At 38.5% G+C, this 23411-nt stretch overlaps 1 protein-coding gene and 1 pseudogene across 1 annotated transcript in view; one reads left to right on the top strand and one right to left on the bottom strand.

The window, feature by feature from the left end:
- The window catches only part of MALRD1 (MAM and LDL receptor class A domain containing 1), a 774784-nt gene that overhangs the window by 299078 nt on the left and 452295 nt on the right, over nt 1–23411 (top strand). The window contains exon 22 of the mRNA XM_042948257.1: nt 20324–20480. Within this exon, the coding sequence (XP_042804191.1) occupies nt 20324–20480 (157 nt within the window). The remainder of the gene's footprint in view (nt 1–20323; nt 20481–23411) is intronic.
- LOC122225506 lies at nt 1877–18300 on the bottom strand (annotated as a pseudogene).

The following is a 23411-nucleotide window of genomic DNA, read 5'->3' on the forward strand; positions in this document are numbered from 1 at the left end:
TTCATTACAGGGAAATTTCAAAATCCCAGTGAGGTTACAAGTAGAATTTTGAATAAATAGCCTTAGAGATCAGTGCTGGAAAGATTGATTTTTTTTTTTAAGTCAGTTCAGATTAATAAATAGATGTATTTACGGCAAACATGGCTAGCGCATATTGTTTCAGAAAATAGTAAGAATTCTCTCTTAGGGACGTCTGGGTGGCTCAGTTAGTTGAGCGTTCTACTCTTGATTTTAGCTCAGGTCGTAATTTCATCGTTCATGAGTTCAAGCCCTGCATCTGGCTCTGCACTGACAGAGCAGAGCCTGCTTGGGATTCTCTCTCCCCCTTTTTCTCTGTGCCTCCCCCACTGTCACTCTCGCTCGCTTTTTCTCTCTCTCTCAAAAAAGGTAAATAAACTTAAAAAATCCCTTTTAACTTATTTTTGCCTCAAATTGAAATCAATGAATAATGGCTGTATCATTTGTGTAACAGATTGAAACTTACCAAGTAGTTTTCTGTCTTTTATTTCATTTCTGTTTGTAATGCCTCTTGGTTTGTATCAGCTTCTGTACCTTTAGATTCTTCCTTATGTGCAAGGAGAACCCTGCTTCATTCTCTAGAATTAATGCCAGTATATTTCTTACAATTGATGATCCTACATGACATCCAAACACTCAGAATCCATATTTTACATTATAGTTCACTCTTGGTGTTATATATTCTATGGGTTTGGACAAATGCGTAACTGCATATATACAGAATTATAGTACAATACAGAGTACTTTCATTGTCCTAAAAATCCTCTGTGCTCTGCCTGTTCATTCCTCCCTCCCTTTTCCCTGCCAGAGCCCTGGCAACTACTAATGTTTTACTGTTTCAATAGTTTTGCCTTTTCTAGAATGTCATGTAGTTGGAATCCTAGAGCATGTAGCCTTTTCAAATTGGCTTCTTTCACTTCATAATTAATATACACTTAAGTTTCTTCCTTGTCTTTTCATGGCTTGATAGCTCATTTCGTTTTAGTGCTGAATAATATTCCATTGTTGAATGTACCAAAGTTTATTTATCCATTTGCCTACAGAAGGATATTTGCTTGCTTCCAAGTTTTTGGAGTAATGAATGAAGTTGCTATAAACATCCATGTGTAGGTTTTTATCTGGACATAAATTTCATCTCCTTTGGTTATAAATACCAAGAAGCCTAATTTCTGGATCATATGATTAAGAGTGTATTTATTTGTAAGAAACCTTACCAAACAGCCTGTTAAAGTGATTATACAATTTTGCATTCCCACCATTAATGAATGAGAATTCCTATTACTTCACATTCCTACCAGCATTCGATATTGTTGGTTTCTGGATTTTGACCATTTTAATAGGTATATAGTAATATTGCATTGTTGTTTTAATTTGCATTTCTCTGATGACATATGTATGGAGCACCTGCTACCTGTATATTTTCTTTCATGAGGTGTCTTTTCAGGTGTTTGGTCTCTTTCTTTTCTTTCTTTCTCACCATCTCTTTCTTTCTTTCTTTCTTTCTTTCTTTCTTTCTTTCTTTCTTTCTTTAAGTTTATTTTTGGGAGAGAAAAAGAGAGCATGAGCAGGGGAGGGGCAGAGAGAGAGAGGGAGACACAGGATCCAAAGCAGGCTCTATGTGGGGCTCAAACTCACAAGCTGTGAGATGATGACCTGAGCCAAAGTTGGATGCCCAACCTACTGAGCCACCCAGGTGCCCCTCTCTTTTTCTCTTTTTGTAAAACTGGGATGTTTTAATTTATTTCTTTTACAATGGAATAAATAATTCTGATGACAGCAGGTATATAAGGCTATTTGCTAGTATTCAGAACGAGCACAATCATAGTGGTTTTCCTGATTGGTGTGTAGTCTTTAGTACTTATGAGGAGTTATTTGTCTGAAACTGCTGTTGAACTAGCAAGACTGCATTTATGCATCCATCATTTTCAGGATTGTGTAACCTGGCTGTGTTTCTCCCATACAACCTTGCCTTCTTGTGTCACAAGGCCCAACTCACTCACTTACACCTCAGTGATCGTACCTTTGGTAATAATACCCAAAGTTGTGCATAGTGTGGGTGAAGGATTTTTTTATACCAAGTAGTGGCAGGCAAAAAGTGGCTTTCAATTCAGGATGTGTTACATGGGCCTTTTTGAAACGTAAGGCCATTAACCTAATGAATCACTCTTATTTAGGTGATTTTCGAGTAAAGCCATCTCCAGCAAAGCAATTTTAGAAACCATCTTCTACCATGCCTGCTCTTTTTTTCTATCCTGTTCGAATAACTGTTAATACTTCCATTTGTCCCTGGGCATGAACTTTGGGCAAAGGGAATTCCCATTTTCCTGCTTTCTCTTTGTTTTTATTTAATCATGTTGGAAAGTACTTTAGCTGGGGACTGTCCCTCCCTGTCCAGAAGGTATGCAAGTAGTGCTCCTTGTAGAAACTTTTCATCATCCTTTTGTTTACTGTTTTTATTTTCCTGCATGTTGATAGTCTTTTTCATTTGTATTTTCTCAGTATGGCACTGTTTATGGTAAAGCTTGGCTTTCAGACTAATCATCTTTTTTTTTTTTTTTTTTTGGCCTTCTTTGAACATTCATGAGCCTTGCCAGCTTCCTTCTTTCCCTTTTTCTCGTGGTAATACAAAAGAAATCCACTGTGCTTCGAGTATTTGTTTTGTGGCTTGGAGACAGCCACATAGATGCTGGGTGCAGCTGCTTGGGAGTGAAGCAGCTCTCAATTTTTGGGTCTCACAGACCCACGAGCTCACTCTACAAAACCCGTGACGGGAAAGAGACAACTCTAAAAACCTGGCCCATTTTTTTTTTAATTTGTTTAAATGTTTTATTTATTTTTGAGAGAGAGAAAGAGAGAGAGACATTCTGTGAGTGGGTCAGAGAGAGAGGGAGACACATTCACAGCAGGCTCCAGGCTCTGAGCTGTCAGTACAGAGCCCCATGTGGGCCTCGAACCCACAAACTGTGAGATCATGATCTGAACTAAAGTTCGACGCTCAACCAACTGAGCCACCCAGGCACCCCAAACCTGGCCCGTTTCTTAATCAGTTGTCTGTTTTCTTATTGTTAAGTATTAAGAATTTTCTGTATGTTTTGTTTAACAGTCCTTATTAGATGTAAATGTTCGCTGTAAGCTTGAGAAGAATGTATAGTCTTATGTTATTGGATAAAGCAGTGTTAGGCATCATTTACATCCAGCTGATTAATGATGTTGAGTTCACCTTTGTCCTTACTGATCTTTTGACTGTGAAATGTGTCCTTTTCTGTAAGAGGGGTGTTGAAGTCTCTAATGATGATAGTGGATTCATCTGTTTTTTGTTTTTGCTTTTTGCTTTTTTAAAAAATTCTGTTAATTTTTGCCTCACATAGTTGGACACTCTGTTTTTAGGCTCATAAACATTAACGATTGTTAGGTCTTCTTGTACTATTGACCTCTTTATCATTATGTAATAAAATTCTTTATTCCTGATGATTTTCTTTGCCTTGAAGCCTGAAAAAAAAAAATTTCTTAAACAAATAGAACTTTCAATTCATAGTAACATGGGAATACATTTTGGATTAATAATGGTCATATCTGATAAAGTATTTTTTTAATTTTAAAAATTATTTTTAAAATCTCAAAAATTTAAATTACTAAATTATTTTTTGAAATTTAGGTCAATAAGTTTTTGTTAGAAGGTATTGTTTATCTAGTAATTCTCAAAAATAAGCCTTCAGTTGTTTGTTTCATTCACTCACTTGACAAATATTTTGAGTACTTATCATGTGACAGACATTTTTTTTGGTCAAATACATTAAGGATATGTGAGTTATATAAAGAAAGAGAGAGTATAATGGAAATTGATTACACAATTCCTAAAGAATTATTTACATCAAATTCTGTGTGTGTGTGTGTGTGTGTGTGTGTGTGTGTGTGTGTGTGTAAATGGTACTCTGGAATTGTCCATTGAGTTTCTCAAATATATTGGACTAAGAATTCCAAATTATACCCTTCCCAGTCAACTCTTCTTTTTTTTTTTTTTAAGTAAAATGCAGTGCCTATGTTCTACACAGTATGTAATAGAAAATAAGGTGCCAGAAAAACAAGGGTAAAAAATTCTTTAATCTTACAAGTATTTGTTTTCCCCAGAGTGTTTATTTTGGGAAGAAAAATTAAGCTTGAATGTCTACTTTTCTTTTTTCTTCTTCTTCTTTTTTAATGTTTATTCATTTTTGAGAGAGAGAGGCAGAGTGTGAGTACGGGAGGGGCAGAAAGAGGGAGAACAGAATCCAAAGCAGGCTCCAGGCTCTGAGCAGTCAGCACAGAGCCTGATGCGGGGCTCAAACCCACAAACCGTGAGATCATGACTTGACCCAGAGTCAGTTGCTTAACTGATTGAGCCACCCAGGCACCCCATGAGTGTCCACTTTTCTAAGTATTCCTTTTGGATTGGTATCTTGGTTTTGCATCTTGGACTTGAAGGTACTATTTTAGCTGTTAGCATAAGTGGTTTTGAAGAGTGGATCTCAAAACTTAGCATGCACAGGAGTAAGTTGGAGAATTTGTTGAACAGATGGCTAAGCTCTGGCCCAAAGTTCTTTTTTTTTTAATGTTTATTTATTTTGAGAGAGAGAGCACTCATGGGGGACGGGCAGAGAGAGCCCGAGACACAGAATTCAAAGCAGGCTCCAGGCTCTGAGCTGTCAGCCCAGAGCCCTACTCGGGGCTCGGACTCACTAAGCAGGAGATCATGACCTGAGCCCAAGTTGGACGCTCAACTGACTGAGCCACCCAGGCACTCTTAGCCCAGAGTTCTTGATTCAGTATGTCTGCATTAGGGCCCAAGAACTAGTGACTAAACTAAGTTCTCAGGTAATCCTGATGTGCTGTTTCTGACCCCATAGTTAGAGGACAACTAGTTGAGAATATAAAACATGGGAGAAGGATCGCACTGACAAGTTACTTAATTTTACTTCTCTGTGAAGTAGTAGTGGTTATAATCCTGCCTCTCAGATTTGTTACAAATATTAAATGACAAACTATTACTTAATACTCTCTCATTGAAAGATCATTTAAAGACTGATCTAAAAACCTCAGATACTTTAGTTTATGTATCTCAGAAACTAATGGGGTTTTGGCCTAAAGTCTGTTTTACAAAGAATATAATTACTTTAATGAGCCTTTAAAAATTCTGTTTTGAAAAGAGAAAATAAATAAATAAATACAACCACATTATGTAATTTCTTCAGCTTTAAAATTTATCCATTGTTATTTTGTGTGTGTGTGTGTGTGTGTGTGTGTTTCTATTTGACTCGCAAAGAGTTTTTCTGTGGTGAATGTCATACAATATTGAAACAGGAACTGTGGGGGAGCCTAATTAAAATAGTTGGCTTTGATACATTTGATATTGAATTTTGAGTTGGTAAAGCCCCAGGTGGTTATATAAAATTTCAGCAAATGTTGTTCATTACTTCATTTATATTTCATGAGACTAGGAAAGAAAAACCCAAAAGCATTCTGCTAAAATTGTGTGTATGTTTTTTAAATTGAGATTCCTTGCACTTGTAAAGGAGAATTTTGATATAGAAAAGCAAGAATTCTCTAACACTTTTATTTAATCTTAAGCAACAGATTCAGGAAATATTTATTGAGTACCAATTGAGTTTAAGTCGCTTTACAAGGCTTTCTGGATATACAAGGTGAGGTAGATAAATAAGTTAAAATCTGTGCCATGATATGGGTAGAATCTACTGGGGAATAAAGCTTTATATTCAGTGAATTAAAACGTAACATGAAAAATACATTTAAAAAGTTGTGTATAGGGGCGCCTGGGTGGCGCAGTCGGTTAAGCGTCCGACTTCAGCCAGGTCACGATCTCGCGGTCTGTGAGTTCGAGCCCCGCGTCAGGCTCTGGGCTGATGGCTCGGAGCCTGGAGCCTGTTTCTGATTCTGTGTCTCCCTCTCTCTCTGCCCCTCCCCCGTTCATGCTCTGTCTCTCTCTGTCCCAAAAATAAATAAAAAAAAAAATAAATAAAAAAAAAAATAAAAAGTTGTGTATAAGTGCTCTAAAATTCTTCCGTAAGGGGGTAATTTTGAATCAAGGAATTTTGAGTGTAGGCATCTAAAAAGGCTTGGAAATGAGAATATACTTGAGATATGTTGTGGAGATATGTTGAGAAAGTAGTATAGAGGAAAGACCAAGAGCACAGGTTATAAGAGTGCTCAGAAGAAGGCAGATATAAGGGAGACCGAGAAAAGAAAGTGCATGATGTATTCAAGTAATTACACAAGCATATGCATTGGGTATATATCCGAGTGTCTGAGTAAAGTAATGTATGAAAGTTGATGCCAAATTTTTTTTAGAAAGTTATTCGTCAGATCCCAGTGAATTGAGACTTTATCCATAGAATGAATAGTGGTGACCAAAGGATGGCCTGTGGGCCAATTCTGGCCTGAAGCCTGTTTTTTGCAAATAGAGTTTTATTGGAGCAGGAATGTGACAATTCATTTAAGTAGTCCATGGATGCTTTCATGCTACAAAGACAGAAGTTTAATAGTTGTACCAGAGACCTTATGGCCCATAAAACCTAAAATATTTACTATATGGCCTTCACAAAAAAAATCTGACCCAGTTATGTAGCGTTGCAGTGTGGAATATCAGTCTGTGGACTATTAGTTACAAATACTTGACGATATAAGGAGCTTGCACTAGAATGCAAGTTAGTTCACTGCTTCTTTTATCAAGAAAGCTGTGCTCTGGAAAAAAAAGTATGTCAGCTGATCTGGACAGTGTGTGTAGTAAGTAGACGTATAGTTGTAGAGTTCACTAAAGCTTTTTACTGTAGTCCAATAGCATACAGTTTAGTTCAAGGGTCTTACTTTGAGTTAGTGAGGATATATTGAAGGTTTCTAAGCAGGATGGTAGGATCAGATGTGTATTTCAGAAAGGCCCAATAAAGTCAATGGAAACTTTTTTTTTTTTTTGGACTCTTCTTCTGCATCACTAAAGCATAGTATAGACAGCCATGTGTGGAGTTTTGGAATCAGAAGGAACTGGTTTCACAACTTGGGGAGTCAGCTAGTAAGATTTGACACTGAAGAGGGAACGTTCCTTTTCCCTTTTTATATTCTAAAAATCCCACAGGAGAGGGGCGCCTGGGTGGCTCAGTCGGTGAAGCGTCCAACTTCGGCTCAGGTCATGATCTCGCTGTCCGTGAGTTCGAGCCCCGCGTCGGGCTCTGTGCTGACAGCTCGGAGCCTGGAGCCTGTTTCGGATTCTGTGTCTCCCTCTCTCTGACCCTCCCCCGTTCATGCTCTGTCTCTCTCTGTCTCAAAAATAAATAAACGTTAAAAAAAAATTAAAAAAAAAATAAAATAAAAAAAAATCCCACAGGAGAACTCTGATTAGTCTGGCTTGCTTAGGAAGCCTACCGCAGCAGTTGGTGGGTCAGGGATTTTGTCTTCTACAGAGAAGTTGGCGGCTGAGGTGAGGGGAACAGTCAGTTTCACACCACGAGAATAGTTCACTACAGATATTAGGGTAGTGTTACGGAAAGTATTATAAGAGCTGCACTATTGAGCACTTTGTATTTTCTGCTACTCACGAAGCTAAAAAAGTCCATGACAACTTTTAGTAGATTACATCTCACTCGTTATGCTAAAAAAAGGCCTATAGTGGGGCGCCTGAGTGGTTCAGTTGGTTAAGCATCCGACTTCAGCTCAGGTCACGATCTGGTGGTCCGTGAGTTCGAGCCCCGCGTCGGGCTCTGGGCTGATGGCTCAGAGCCTGGAGCCTGCTTCCGATTCTGTGTCTCCCTCTCTCTCTGCCCCTCCCCCGTTCATGCTCTGTCTCTCTCTGTCTCAAAAATAAATGTTAAAAAAAATTTTTAAAAAAGGCCTATAGTATCAGAATGAATTAAAAGGTATTTTTCAACCCAAAGAATACACCTGGACAATATGTCCCTGATGTTGTATATGTACAGGATCACAGGTCAGTTTATCTCACCCAGAAATAATTTGACTTGTCCTTGCAAGGATATTTTTTTTCTTACTAATTTATTTAGGGTGAATACCCACGAGATTCTCAAATAAGGGAAAATATTCAGTATTTTAATTGGTTAATTTATGTCATGGTTAAGACTTTAGAAACTGATTATCCTATGAGGCCTAGGAGACTTTTTAAAAAATAACACGGACAGTAAGTAAGATCTCTTTTTATAATCACTTTTTAACTGACCTGTACATCATCACCCAGTATCTTTCCTTGTGCAACTACTCGGTGTGTAACACTTTCTTTGTCTTATAACACTTCCTATGTGGTTTACGATATGTTTTATTACAAAATATATGTGCCTATAAAACATCCTACTTCCTACCTTATATGAGAAAGGACAATTTTAAGGCCAGTAGAGAGATACTGATATTTTGTGGGTGACAGCATTGTTAGGTGTGGTCATAACTGCTTTGCCCATTCCATGGGGTGGGTTGATTTCCTCTGCAAGTACGTGCTTGGATGATCTCATCCCAAACACAAGCAAGTGTTTGTGTAATTCTTCAAGTTTCCACTAGGAATCATGCATACATCATGTGCCCACAATTAATGCATGTAATATTGGTGACCACAGGATGCAGTGCTGTGTTCTGTGTTCATAGTATGACGTGAAGACACAAATGTAGTTTTGTTGTTTGTGGTTTGCAAGTCAATCTCCTGATATGTGTCCCTTTTTTCTTTTCCTTGCAGATGGGGGATATTTCAGGGATATATACTTATAAGGAATTTCTTTAGTAATTTATATATATCTTTGTGACTGAATTATATCAAGTTATATTGGATTGGGAAAATTACACATGAATAGTTTTTAATTGTGTTTAATTCTGGGCAATTCATACAGAGACCTCCAGTTGAAGAATTGTTGATAATTTTATCATTGCCAGAATTAATGACTTTTAGTCACTTCGTTCCTCCATGGTCTCCAGATCTGTTCACTTTGTTTTGTCTTTTCTTATGTTGTTTTTCTCCCCCCAGCATGAAACACATTATCAGCTTTTCGTGAATGATGTGATCTGAATCTATAGTTCTGTCACTCCATTGGTCTTTTTATTTCCACATTTGTTCTACTAATTTTGAACTCATTTATCAAGTTTTTATCAAGTATTTTTTGAGGGCCTATGATCCAGTTTGCTGCATAGGAAACAAAATAGACATGGTCCCTACACACACACACACACACACACACACACACACACACACATTGTTGAACATCTAGCATAGAGCATGGTACATAGTAAGCAGTCAGTACGTGTTATATTCTATGTATGTGATATGTATGCTTTCCTCCTATTTGCTAATGATGATTCAGTGATGATTTTGATCATCATTTTGGCATCTTTGATAAACAGAAATCCTTAATTTGAATATAGTCCCATTTTTAAATATTTCCCCTATGGTTAGCAATTTTTATATATTATTAAAACTTTCTTCCACATCATAAAGATATTATTAGGTTATCTTCTTTTTTCTTTTTTTTTAATGTTTATTTTTGAGAGAGAGACAGAGCATGTGTGGGAGAGGGGCAGAGAGAGAAGGAGGCCAGAATTCAAAGCAGGCTCCAGTCTCTGAGCTGTCAGCACAGAGCCCGACCTAGGGCTTGAATTCACGAACCGTGAGGTCATGACCTGATCTGAAGTCAGATGCTTAACAGACTGAGTCATCCAGGTGCCCCTATTAGGTTATTTTAGAGAAACTTTATTGTTTCACCCTCTATATTCAAGGTACAATCTACCTGGAATTCATTATTTTTTAAAGCTGTGAAATAGAGGCAAGTTTTGTTTTTCCCCCCACATTGCTACCTGATCTATTCAGTCCACATTGAAAAGCTTGTCTTTTCCTTCAGTGCTTTGAAGAATCACACTTTTCAAAATCAGGTGTACAAATATATGTGAATTGGTTTCAGGAGTCTTTTGTCCATTTATCTGGTCCATTTTCCTATCTTTACTTCAGTACTGCTCTGTCTTGATTATTCCACATTTATAATGAATTGACCTATTAAATTCTGTTTGTTTTTCTGTACATTAAAATTTGCTATTCTTAGTCCTTTAGATTTCTAGATGAAGCTTAGAATCTGTCAATAACTAGGAAGAAATGTCTGTGGAAATTGTGCTGGGTCTCAGTGAATCTATGAATAAATTATATATTCATTTCTGTCCTTGTCATCCCTAGGATCTTGGAATATTAAACACACAAGGAACAAAACTGGAAGTGCTTACTTATTGAGACATAATTCAGACTAATAGTTCTGCCTCTTAAAACGGTCTTAATTCATACCCTCTGTGGTTTATGGGACACTAAATCCTTTATTCTATTAGCAGCAACTAATGACATAAACATAACTGCAAATCACAACTATAATTTATTAAATACATAGAATGGGCCAGGTACTCTTTTAGATATTCCCTTATTTTATTTCTGATTCTTATTAAGACCATACATGGAACATCTCATAAATGAAGAAACTAACATATTCAGCAGGATTCACTAACCTGCCTAATATTGTCTACCCAGTAAATGATGAGGCCAGAGGCCACATTCTGTTGTGGGTTTCTCACAATCATGTTCCCAGTGACTTGGGCAGGCAAGACTGCAAAGATCCACTCAATAACTATGTGGTAACTTCTCCATCCATTTGCTATTGGTGATTCATATTTCTTTCCTCAAAAAAGAAAAAAGATATAACTTTCAAAATAAAAATGGTTTTAATAAGTAGCAAATTTACATTCTATAGTATCTAGCATGATCTGTAGGTGAGAAAGTGGTAAGAAATCTGATTAATCAGAGTGCCAGAATGCCCATACTGTGAGAAATCACCTCTTCACTTAATACTTCGAAAGGCTGCATATTACCTAGATGTCTTTAATGTTTTATCTCTTTTTTTTTTGAATTGATATTTATTTATTTATTTATTTATTTATTTTTTTAAATTTTATTTTATTTTATTTTATTTTATTTTTATTTTTTTATTTTTTTATTTTTTAATATATGAAATTTACTGTCAAATTGGTTTCCATACAACACCCAGTGCTCATCCCAAAAGGTGCCCTCCTCAATACCCATCACCCACCCTGCCCTCCCTCCCACCCCCCATCAACCCTCAGTTTGTTCTCAGTTTTTAACAGTCTCTTATGCTTTGGCTCTCTCCCACTCTAACCTCTTTTTTTTTTTTTTTTTTTTTTCCTTCCCCTCCCCCATGGGTTTCTGTTATGTTTCTCAGGATCCACATAAGAGTGAAACCATATGGTATCTGTCTTTCTCTGTATGGCTTATTTCACTTAGCATCACACTCTCCAGTTCCATCCATGTTGCTACAAAAGGCCATATTTCATTTTTTCTCATTGCCACGTAGTATTCCATTGTGTATATAAACCACAATTTCTTTATCCATTCATCAGTTGATGGACATTTAGGCTCTTTCCATAATTTGGCTATTGTTGAGAGTGCTGCTATAAACATTGGGGTACAGGTGCCCCTATGCATCAGTACTCCTGTATCCCTTGGATAAATTCCTAGCAGTGCTATTGCTGGGTCATAGGGTAGGTCTATTTTTAATTTTCTGAGGAACCTCCACACTGCTTTCCAGAGCGGCTGCACCAATTTGCATTCCCACCAACAGTGCAAGAGGGTTCCTGTTTCTCCACATCCTCTCCAGCATCTATAGTCTCCTGATTTCTTCATTTTGGCCACTCTGACTGGCGTGAGGTGGTATCTGAGTGTGGTTTTGATTTGTATTTCCCTGATAAGGAGCGACGTTGAACATCTTTTCATGTGCCTGTTGGCCATCCGGATGTCTTCTTTAGAGAAGTGTCTATTCATGTTTTCTGCCCATTTCTTCACTGGGTTATTTGTTTTTCGGGTGTGGAGTTTGATGAGCTCTTTATAGATTTTGGATACTAGCCCTTTGTCCGATGTGTCATTTGCAAATATCTTTTCCCATTCCGTTGGTTGCCTTTTAGTTTTGTTGGTTGTTTCCTTTGCTGTGCAGAAGCTTTTTATCTTCATAAGGTCCCAGTAATTCACTTTTGCTTTTAATTCCCTTGCCTTTGGGGATGTGCCGAGTAAGAGATTGCTACGGCTGAGGTCAGAGAGGTCTTTTCCTGCTTTCTCCTCTAAGGTTTTGATGGTTTCCTGTCTCACATTCAGGTCCTTTATCCATTTTGAGTTTATTTTTGTGAATGGTGTGAGAAAGTGGTCTAGTTTCAACCTTCTGCATGTTGCTGTCCAGTTCTCCCAGCACCATTTGTTAAAGAGACTGTCTTTTTTCCATTGGATGTTCTTTCCTGCTTTGTCAAAGATGAGTTGGCCATACGTTTGTGGGTCTAGTTCCGGGGTTTCTATTCTATTCCATTGGTCTATGTGTCTGTTTTTGTGCCAATACCATGCTGTCTTGATGATGACAGCTTTGTAGTAGAGGCTAAAGTCTGGGATTGTGATGCCTCCTGCTTTGGTCTTCTTCTTCAAAATGACTTTGGCTATTCGGGGCCTTTTGTGGTTCCATATGAATTTTAGGATTGCTTGTTCTAGTTTCGAGAAGAATGCTGGTGCAATTTTGATTGGGATTGCATTGAATGTGTAGATAGCTTTGGGTAGTATTGACATTTTGACAATATTTATTCTTCCAATCCATGAGCAGGGAATGTCTTTCCATTTCTTTATATCTTCTTCAATTACCTGCATAAGCTTTCTATAGTTTTCAGCATACAGATCTTTTACATCTTTGGTTAGATTTATTCCTAGGTATTTTATGCTTCTTGGTGCAATTGTGAATGGGATCAGTTTCTTCATTTGTCTTTCTGTTGCTTCATTGTTAGTATATAAGAATGCAACTGATTTCTGCACATTGATTTTGTATCCTGCAACTTTGCTGAATTCATGTATCAGTTTTAGCAGACTTTTGGTGGAGTCTATCGGATTTTCCATGTATAATATCATGTCATCTGCAAAAAGCGAAAGCTTGACTTCATCTTTGCCAATTTTGATGCCTTTGATTTCCTTTTGTTGTCTGATTGCTGATGCTAGAACTTCCAGCACTATATTAAACAGCAGCGGTGACAGTGGGCATCCCTGTCGTGTTCCTGATCTCAGGGAAAAAGCTCTCAGTTTTTCCCCGTTGAGGATGATGTTAGCTGTGGGCTTTTCATAAATGGCCTTTATGATCTTTAAGTATGTTCCTTCTATCCCGACTTTCTCAAGGGTTTTTATTAAGAAAGGGTGCTGGATTTTGTCAAAGGCCTTTTCTGCATCGATTGACAGGATCATATGGTTCTTCTCTTTTTTTTTGTTAATGTGATGTATCACGTTGATCGATTTGCGAATGTTGAACCAGCCCTGCATCCCAGGAATGAATCCCACTTGATCATGGTGAATAATTCTTTTTATATGCTGTTGAATTCGATTTGCTAGTATCTTATTAAGAATTTTTGCATCCATATTCATCAGGGATATTGGCCTGTAGTTCTCTTTTTTTACTGGGTCTCTGTCTGGTTTAGGAATCAAAGTAATACTGGCTTCATAGAATGAGTCTGGAAGTTTTCCTTCCCTTTCTATTTCTTGGAATAGCTTGAGAAGGATAGGTATTATCTCTGCTTTAAATGTCTGGTAGAACTCCCCTGGGAAGCCATCTGGTCCTGGACTCTTATTTGTTGGGAGATTTTTGATAACCGATTCAATTTCTTCGCTGGTTATGGGTCTGTTCAAGCTTTCTATTTCCTCCTGATTGAGTTTTGGAAGAGTGTGGGTGTTTAGAAATTTGTCCATTTCTTCCAGGTTGTCCAATTTGCTGGCATATAATTTTTCATAGTATTCCCTGATAATTGTTTGTATCTCTGAGGGATTGGTTGTAATCATTCCATTTTCATTCATGATTTTATCTATTTGGGTCATCTCCCTTTTCTTTTTGAGAAGCCTGGCTAGAGGTTTGTCAATTTTGTTTATTTTTTCAAAAAACCAACTCTTGGTTTCGTTGATCTGCTCTACAGTTTTTTTAGATTCTATATTGTTTATTTCTGCTCTGATCTTTATTATTTCTCTTCTTCTGCTGGGTTTAGGCTGCCTTTGCTGTTCTGCTTCTATTTCCTTTAGGTGTGCTGTTAGATTTTGTATTTGGGATTTTTCTTGTTTCTTGAGATAGGCCTGGATTGCAATGTATTTTCCTCTCAGGACTGCCTTCGCTGCATCCCAAAGCGTTTGGATTGTTGTATTTTCATTTTCGTTTGTTTCCATATATGTTTTAATTTCTTCTCTAATTGCCTGGTTGACCCACTCATTCGTTAGTAGGGTGTTCTTTAACCTCCATGCTTTTGGAGGTTTTCCAGACTTTTTCCTGTGGTTGATTTCAAGCTTCATAGCATTGTGGTCTGAAAGTATGCATGGTATAATTTCAATTCTTGTAAACTTATGAAGGGCTGTTTTGTGACCCAGTATATGATCTATCTTGGAGAATGTTCCATGTGCACTCGAGAAGAAAGTATATTCTGTTGCTTTGGGATGCAGAGTTCTAAATATATCTGTCAAGTCCATCTGATCCAATGTATCATTCAGGGCCCTTGTTTCTTTATGGACTGTGTGTCTAGATGATCTATCCATTTCTGTAAGTGGGGTGTTAAAGTCCCCTGCAATGACCACATTCTTATCAATAAGGTTGCTTATGTTTATGAGTAATTGTTTTATATATCTGGGGGCTCGGGTATTTGGCGCATAGACATTTTTAATAGTTAGCTCTTCCTGGTGGATAGACCCTGTGATTATTATATAATGCCCTTCTTCATCTCTTGTTACAGTCTTTAATTTAAAGTCTAGTTTGTCTGATATAAGTATGGCTACTCCAGCTTTCTTTTGGCTTCCAGGAGCATGATAGATAGTTCTCCATCCCCTCACTCTCAATCTAAAGGTGTCCTCAGATCTAAAATGAGTCTCTTGTAGACAGCAAATAGATGGGTCTTGTTTTTTTATCCATTCTGATACCCTATGTCTTTTAGTTGGCGCATTTAATCCATTTACATTCAGTGTTATTATAGAAAGATATGGGTTTAGAGTCATTGTGATGTCTGTATGTTTTATGCTTGTAGTGATGTCTCTGGTACTTTGTCTCACAGGATCCCCCTTAGGATCTCTTGTAGGGCTGGTTTCGTGGTGACAAATTCCTTCAGTTTTTGTTTGTTTGGGAAGACCTTTATCTCTCCTTCTATTCTAAATGACAGACTTGCTGGATAAAGGATTCTCGGCTGCATATTTTTTCTGTTTAGCATACTGTAGATATCGTGCCAAGCCTTTCTGGCCTGCCAAGTTTCAAAGGAGAGATCAGTCACGAGTCTTATAGGTCTCCCTTTATATGTGAGGGCACGTTTATCCCTTGCTGCTTTCAGAATTTTCTCTTTATCCTTGTATTTTGCCAGTTTCACTATGATATGTCGTGCAGAAGATCGATTCAAGTTACGTCTGAAGGGAGTTCTCTGTGCCTCTTGGATTTCAATGCCTTTTTCCTTCCCCAGTTCAGGGAAGTTCTCAGCTATAATTTGTTCAAGTACCCCTTCAGCACCCTTCCCTCTCTCTTCCTCCTCTGGGATACCAATTATGCGTATATTATTTTTTTTTAGTGTATCAGTTCTCTAATTTTCCCCTCATACTCCTGGATTTTTTTATCTCTCTTTCTTTCAGCTTCCTCTTTCTCCATAACTTTATCTTCTAGTTCACCTATTCTCTCCTCTGCCTCTTCAAGCCGAGCCATCGTGGATTCCATTTTGTTTTGCAATTCGTTTAAAGCGTTTTTCAACTCCTCGTGACTGTTCCTTAGTCCCTCGATCTTTGTGGCAAGAGATTCTCTGCTGTCCTGTATACTGTTTTCAAGCCCAGCGATTAATTTTATGACTATTATTCTAAATTCACTTTCTGTTATATTATTTAAATCCTTTTTGATCAGTTCATTAGCTGTTGTTATTTCCTGGAGATTCTTCTGAGGGGAATTCTTCCGTTTGGTCATTTTGGAGAGTCCCTGGCGTGGTGAGGACCTGCAGTGCACTTCCCCTGTGCTGTGGTGTATAACTGGAGTTAGTGGGCGGGGCCGCAGTCCGACCAGATGTCTGCCCCCAGCCCACTGCTGGGGCCACAGTCAGACTGGTGTGTGCCTTCTCTTCCCCTCTCCTAGGGGCGGGATTCACTGTGGGGTGGCGTGTCCCGTCTGGGCTACTTGCACACTGCCAGGCTTGTGTTGCTGGGGATCTGGCGTATTAGCTGGGGTGGGTAGGCAAGGTGCACGGGGGCTGGAGGGGCAGGCTTAGCTCGCTTCTCCTTAGGTGATCCACTTCAGGAGGAGCCCTGTGGCAGCGGGAGGGAGTCAGATCCGCTGCCGGAGGTTTGGCTCCGCAGAAGCACAGAGTTGGGTGTTTGCGCGGAGCGAGCAAGTTCCCTGGCAGGAACTGGTTCCCTTTGGGATTTTGGCTGGGGGATGGGCGGGGGAGATGGCGCTGGCGCCTTTGTTCCCCGCCAAGCTGAGCTCTGCCGTCCGGGGGCTCAGCAGCTCTCCCTCCCTTTGTCCTCCAGCCTTCCCGCTTTCCGAGCAGAGCTGTTAACTTATGACCTCCCAGACGCTAAGTCGCGCTTGCTGTCGGAACACAGTCTGTCCGGCCCCTCCGCTTTTGCCAGCCAGACTCGGGGGTTCTGCTTGGCCGGCGAGCCGCCCCTCCTCCCCGGCTCCCTCCCGCCAGTCCGTGGAGCGCGCACCGCCTCGCCGCCCTTCCTCCCCTCTTCCGTGGGCCTCTCGTCTGCGCTTGGCTCCGGAGACTCCCTTCTGCTAATCCTCTGGCGGTTTTCTGGGTTCTTTAGGCAGGTGTAGGTGGAATCTAAGTGATCGGCAGGACGCGCTGTGAGCCCCGCGTCCTCCTACGCCGCCATCTTCCGGAACCTCCTGAATTGATATTTAAAGTGGGAGTATAAACTCTGTCTTTTATGGCAAGATTACATTGATATTTAATTGTTTTCATCCTGATTCTTTCTCTTTGACTTGGAGCTAGGAAGGGAAAGACACATTTTAAAAATTATCTATAAGCTTATTAAAATATATTTAAATAAAATTGACCTAAATTAATAGAGACTAAATTTGAGACTTGAAAACCTTTTAGACCTATAAGGAGAAACCCAGACCAGTTTCCTGTCTATTTTCCATGCTTTATATATATATGTGTGTGTGTGTGTGTGTGTGTGTGTATACAAATGTATACACATATAGACATGTATATATGTATGCATTTATATGTGTGTGTACATATATGTATATGTATGTATGTATATAATTTCTTCTTTATGTGCCTCTTCTAAACATATTCAGTTCTTTAGGGCCCATTTTACCCACATGAAAATATGATTTCGCTCAAATGCGGAATCTATAAAAACAAATGAACAAAAAACAAAATGGACTCCTAAATACAGAGGACAAAGTGGTGACCACCAGAGGGGAGGTGGATGGGGGCGGGGAATGGACAAAATAGGTGAAGGGGGTTAAGAGGTACATACTTTAAACTTCTAGTTATAAAGTAAGTAAGTCACAAAGATGAAAAGTACAGTTTAGGGACTATCATCAATAATGTTGTAATAATATTTGGTGACACATGGTGACTACATTTATCATGCTGAGCACTGAGTAATGTATACAATTGTCAAATCAGTATGTGGTACGTCTGAAACTAATATACCATTGTATGTCAATTATACTACAATAAAAAATTAAATGTTAAAAAAAAAGAAAATACGCTGTACAAAGCTGACCACATTATTGGCAGTATTATTGTAAAAAAAAAAAAAAACCCACACAACCAAATTATTACAGACTAGATTTGGTAATTTCAGCCTTTATCATAATTTGTGCACATTGTACCAATGATACATGGATTTAAAATCAAAATAGTAGAATAATTATTTCTTTTTTTTTTTGGTTTCTTTGATCCCATCAAATAACTTTATTCGCCAACATTCCTTAATTTACAAAGCCTTAGTCATTCATACACATTAGGGGGATCCACAGTGTTCAAGGAATTTAAATATAATGTATCCTACCAACCCAAGTAAACTAAGTACAAAAAATATTCACATAAAGTTGTTCACATTTAGGTCCTAGATTACCAGCTTCTGTGCCAGAAAAAAAAAAAAATAAAATAAAGAAAAATAGATTTATTAAGTGGTATTTGAAACTAACTTTGAGCCTGGGTCAAAACCTCTCTTGCACCCGTCAGCCGCACACGAACGTTAAAACTCTGCCACATAGTCCCTTGTTTTGAAGAAGGAGGCCCAGGGGGTACAAAAGATTTCTTTAAAATATTCTTCAATAAAGTCCCTCCCTTCTGTGGCCTCTCGTGGAAACAGATGTGGGGACCTGCAGGCGATGGGTGGCAGTGCATTCACCTCTAGATGGTGGCTGAGGCAGCTTATGATAGCCAACCCTCAAGTCCCACCTCCTGGTTTCCCCTCTGAAGGCTTCTCTCTAGACAGGAGTCCCTGTCCTCCAGGCCTAGCGGGCAAGATCAGAGACGGGCCTGGCGTCCTGAAGGCTGTGCCCCAGCCAGGTGTGGAAGGTTCGCCGAGGCACCATCTCTGGGCCTCAGCCCCAAGCTTGGCCTTTGTCAGGTTGCTGGTTCCTAAGCGACTCCAGTAGTGCCGTGCCTGTATGGCCACCACACAGGCCAAGGAAGGGGAAAGGAGTCAGGGGGGAGCCATAACCCAAGAGCCAGCGATGCCCCAGATATGGGGAGTGCGCACCCAGGATTAAAGGTGAGAGATGCACTTGGTGGGCGGGGCCGGAAGCCCAGGCAACATGGAACAAGGTGAGGGCAGAGAGTTAGGGGTCTCCCTCCTTAAGGAGTACTTTTACCAAAGGTACTCTGAGGTTGAAACTCAGACATCCATCCTATTAAAATCTCTCTTCTTGAAGAGGTACACCACAAAGGCATGGAAGGAAGATTCCCACAATGCCCGCTCTTTACCTTTTCTTAGAAAAAAGGCTGAAGCAAAAATAATCATATTGCTCCAAACACTGGTTTTGTAGGAGTCAGCCAATATGTCAAGGAGTTGAGAATCTTGGAGGAAGGGAATGATAGAGGCAGGGAATGTCCAGGCGCAAGAAGGCTGTGAGAAAGTCTGCTGAGTGATCTTAGCAACCCAGGGTTACGGAGCAGAGGGAATGCTGGGTGTGTGCCCTTCTCTGCCATCATTTGCTCTGGGACCACTACTGGCAGGGCTGTGAAGGAGGCCAGGGCCCTAGTGAGAGTCAGATCTCCACCAGTGTTGGGCACATTTCTCCTCCAGCTGTAATTAGGCTATTTCTTTAAACATTTTTTATTTATTTATTTTTATTTTTATTTTTATTTAAAAAAAATTTTTTTTAACGTTTATTTATTTTTGAGACAGAGAGAGACAGAGCATGAACGGGGAGGGGCAGAGAGAGAGGGAGACACAGAATCGGAAGCAGGCTCCAGGCTCTGAGCCATCAGCCCAGAGCCCGACACGGGGCTCGAACTCACAGACCGCGAGATCGTGATCTGAGTTGAAGTCAGACGCTTAACCAACTGAGCCACCCAGGCACCCCACTTTAAACATTTTTTTAAAAGTTTTATTTATTTTTGAAAGAGCGAGAGAGACAGAGGACACAGTGGGAAGGGGCAGAGAGATAGAGAGACAGAGACAGAGACACAGAATCTGAAGAGGCTCTGGGCCCGGGCTCCAGGCTCTAAGTTCTGGGTTCCCAGCTGTCAGCACAGAGCCAGGGGCGGCGCTCGAACTTGTGAACCACAAGATTGTGATCTGGGTCGGGGTCGGTCGGATGCTCAACTCACTGAGCCACCCAGGTGCCCCCAAATAGGCTATGTCTTAAATGAACATTCAATACACTCCCTTAGAAAGGCATCCGTGGGGGCAAAACTCGTCTGGGTGGGAGGAAAGAATTCCCACTCTCCTGTCCTAATGTCTCAGGGATGAGATGAGGCCAAGGCCTTCTACCTTAGTCCCCAGTGCCCAGAAAGGGGTCAGATGTAGCCAGTCTTGAACAGACTGTGGCAACCTCTTGGCTACAAGTAAGAGGCAGTAGAATAATTATTTCTGTTGAAGATTATGAGTTATCATTATGCTATAAAACATTATTATACTTTAGGAAAACTTATAGAGCAATAAATTGTGGTCAATGATGAACTATATAAAGTATACCCAAAAATGATGAACTGTATTATAGTTTATGATTCTCTTCTGTTTTATTGTTCTTTTTTTAATCTGATAAATGCTTTGTACTTTCCCCAGAAATACCACAGATGGCTGGTATCTGTATGCTGATAGCTCAAATGGAAAGTTTGGTGATATGGCTGATATACTCACTCCTGTTATTTCACGCCTGGGACCAAAATGTACTCTGGTGTTCTGGACTCACATGAATGGGGCGACGGTTGGTTCTCTCCAGGTATTACTTAAGCAATTGCACTTTTTAAAACTTCTCTATAAAAACTCATACAGTACAATCTAGTGGTATTAAAATATAGTTTGCTAATATGTGACAATGGATAATTGTCAGCACCTTACTCGTTTCACCATGGTATGATTGAAAGAGAGCTTTAGCAGAATGGGACCTGAATGGCTAGTAGGATATTGGTTTTACTATTTGGTTTATGGTTATTATCTTTACTATGAGGTTACAGCTTCTGTAATACAGTTTTGTACTTGAAATGTTTCATGTAGGCTTTAGTATCAATGTTCTAAGAATACCAATGTTCTGAGAATAGTGCATATGGATTAGACACACTTTGGTGATGTTTGAATGTGCATTCTTCATACTGATGGTATTGCTGCTACGTTTCCCAATTATCTTTTTTCAATTTTTTCCTTGTGAAAAAAATTAAACTCTTTTCAGAATTACTGTTTAGACTGTCTCAAACTGTTTCAATAATCTCACAGATAACTCCAATATAACCTTTACTCAGAGTTCCTATTTTTTTTTTTTTTTGGTCCATTGTCCCGGTATTATCTTTTATAGGAAAAATTCCATACAGGATCACTTATCGTACCCAGTTATTTCTTTGTAGTGCTTTTCAAATTGGAATAATTCCTTAATCTTCTCTAGACTCTTAGGACCTTGGTATTTTAAAATATTATAGTCTAATCCAGTATGTAGAATCTACTCATTTTAGATTTAATGTTAAATGTGTATGTTTGTTATAATCAACATTGTGTTCTTTTAATTGCATCCTAATGGTAGTTTATGATATCTATAGGTCTCATTATTTTTATACCCTGTGTTATCAATAAATATTTTGTGAAGAGATATTTTGATGGTATGTAAAATCCTGTTCTCAAGTCAATTTTACTTGCTAGTTTTTGCATTCTTTAATATTTTTCGCTGGAATTAATTTGACTATGATGATGGCTTAATTGTGATTTTTTAACTCCATTATTCTGTTTACATTTGTACATTGGTTTTCTATTGTACAAAACACCATCACCCACACCACCACCAACAAAATCACTTCTCCATTTAGCTCTCCATTTATTGACTTAAATCAGTGTGGATTCATGGGTTCGTTTTGTATTCAGTTTGTTATCATCTATCATTATTTATTGATTGTTACCTTGCCCCAGATATGCTCATAGGATACTCTTTAAGCTGACTTTTTGTCTCTTTGACAAGCCCATCAGTCTTTGAGCATTTCCTTCATGTCTGTCTAAGCAGATGTTCCAGACTTCTGTTACTTTTATCCTGTTCCATCCCTGGAGTTAACTGTTTTTCCAGAGGGTCCTGGTTTCTTTTAGAAGACCAAGTTATACAAGCAAACCAGAGAGAGGTTCTTGAATCTCAATGCAGATCCCTAAATCTTGTTTTCCCATATTGGCTGTGCCATATATAATATATGAGGTTTTAAGTAATATGTAGAGATGCATCACTTACACAGAATAAGCCAACTCAGTTTTCAAACATCTCCATTTGTACCGTTTCATAGCCTTTGTAGCACTTTCCAGGAAGCCATGTCTGAACGATAAATCCCAAAGTCCTAGAATTGTTTAGCTCTAGCAGTTTTAGAGCAGGGATATCTTGCTAAAAGCAGGCACAGAAAAGGGCTCTCCCCTTGTCAAATACTATCAATTTGTTTGCCAAGAAGTCCATGTTTAGCATATTTGCCAAGAGTTTACAGTTAGGTTACATGCTGTCCAATGAAGAGAGAGAAACAGACTGCAGACCAGCTGCTTAATCACGTCTTCCCCATACCTTGAGTATAATTTTAATATTAGGTACTTTGGGTCTCCATTTGATCACTGTATTAATCTAAGATTTTCCTGACTGTATTAAACATTTATTTTTCCAAATAAGTTTTAGATACACATATTTCACAAATATAGGTAGTTTTTATTGTTTACTTGTTTACCTGGAAATATGTTAAATTTATATATTGGCTTTAGAAGAATTATCTTGTTCATTATAGGTCAGACTCCTTACCTGTAATGATTTAAAAATAAACTTGTTTGTAAAGAAGTATGTGTGCATGTTTAATAATCTAAAAGCATTCAGGAGTCTTAGGAATTAAAGTTACAACTTATTTTTTTTTCTAAAAAATTTTTAGATGCTTTTATTATTTTTGAGAGAGAGAGAGAGAGAAAGAGCATGAGCAGGGGAGGGGCAGAAAGAGAGAGAGAAAGAGAGACAGAGAGAGAGAGAGACAGAAAATCCCAAGCAGGCTCTGTGCTGACAGCAGAGAGCCCGATGCAGGGCTTGAACTTACAAACTGTGAGATCATGACCTGAGCTGAAGTCACACACTTACCCATCTGAGCCACCCAGGCACTCCACAGCTTATCACTTCTTTTACATTGGCTTTCAAAAAATGGTTTTTGGCAAAATTGTACAACTTACTGCAGGGTTCTCATCAGAAAAAATGAGAATTATTTAGCTGGTATATTTTATGATTAAGAATTAATTATCTGAAAATTTTTTTTTCAGGTACAGGTTTGTATTAGTAGGTGAAAAATTATAAGATATTATTAAAATATCATAAGTAATTAGTTTTCAAATAATTAAAATAGTAATGTGTGATATTTTTTGTGCATGAATACATTTTCATAGTGATTTATATATAGAGTGGTATGTGTATCAAGATCTATTTCCCATATTTTTTAAAAGTATTCATCAAAAATGATTTTTATTTTTTTAGAAATTGTATTTTCTTGACCTTGATAATACGTTGTTTTAACTTAAATTATATATGTAGCAAAACTTTTGTGATATTTTTGTTAGTCTCATATTAGAAATTCTAAAGGGTCTAGAAACTCTACTTCTATAATAATTTGTTAATTATACTCCAAGAAAAATAACTGTTTGAATTTAATCATAAATAAAGCAATAACAA

The sequence above is a fragment of the Panthera leo genome, chromosome B4 (assembly GCF_018350215.1).
Source record: "Panthera leo isolate Ple1 chromosome B4, P.leo_Ple1_pat1.1, whole genome shotgun sequence".
Lineage (NCBI taxonomy): Eukaryota > Metazoa > Chordata > Mammalia > Carnivora > Felidae > Panthera > Panthera leo.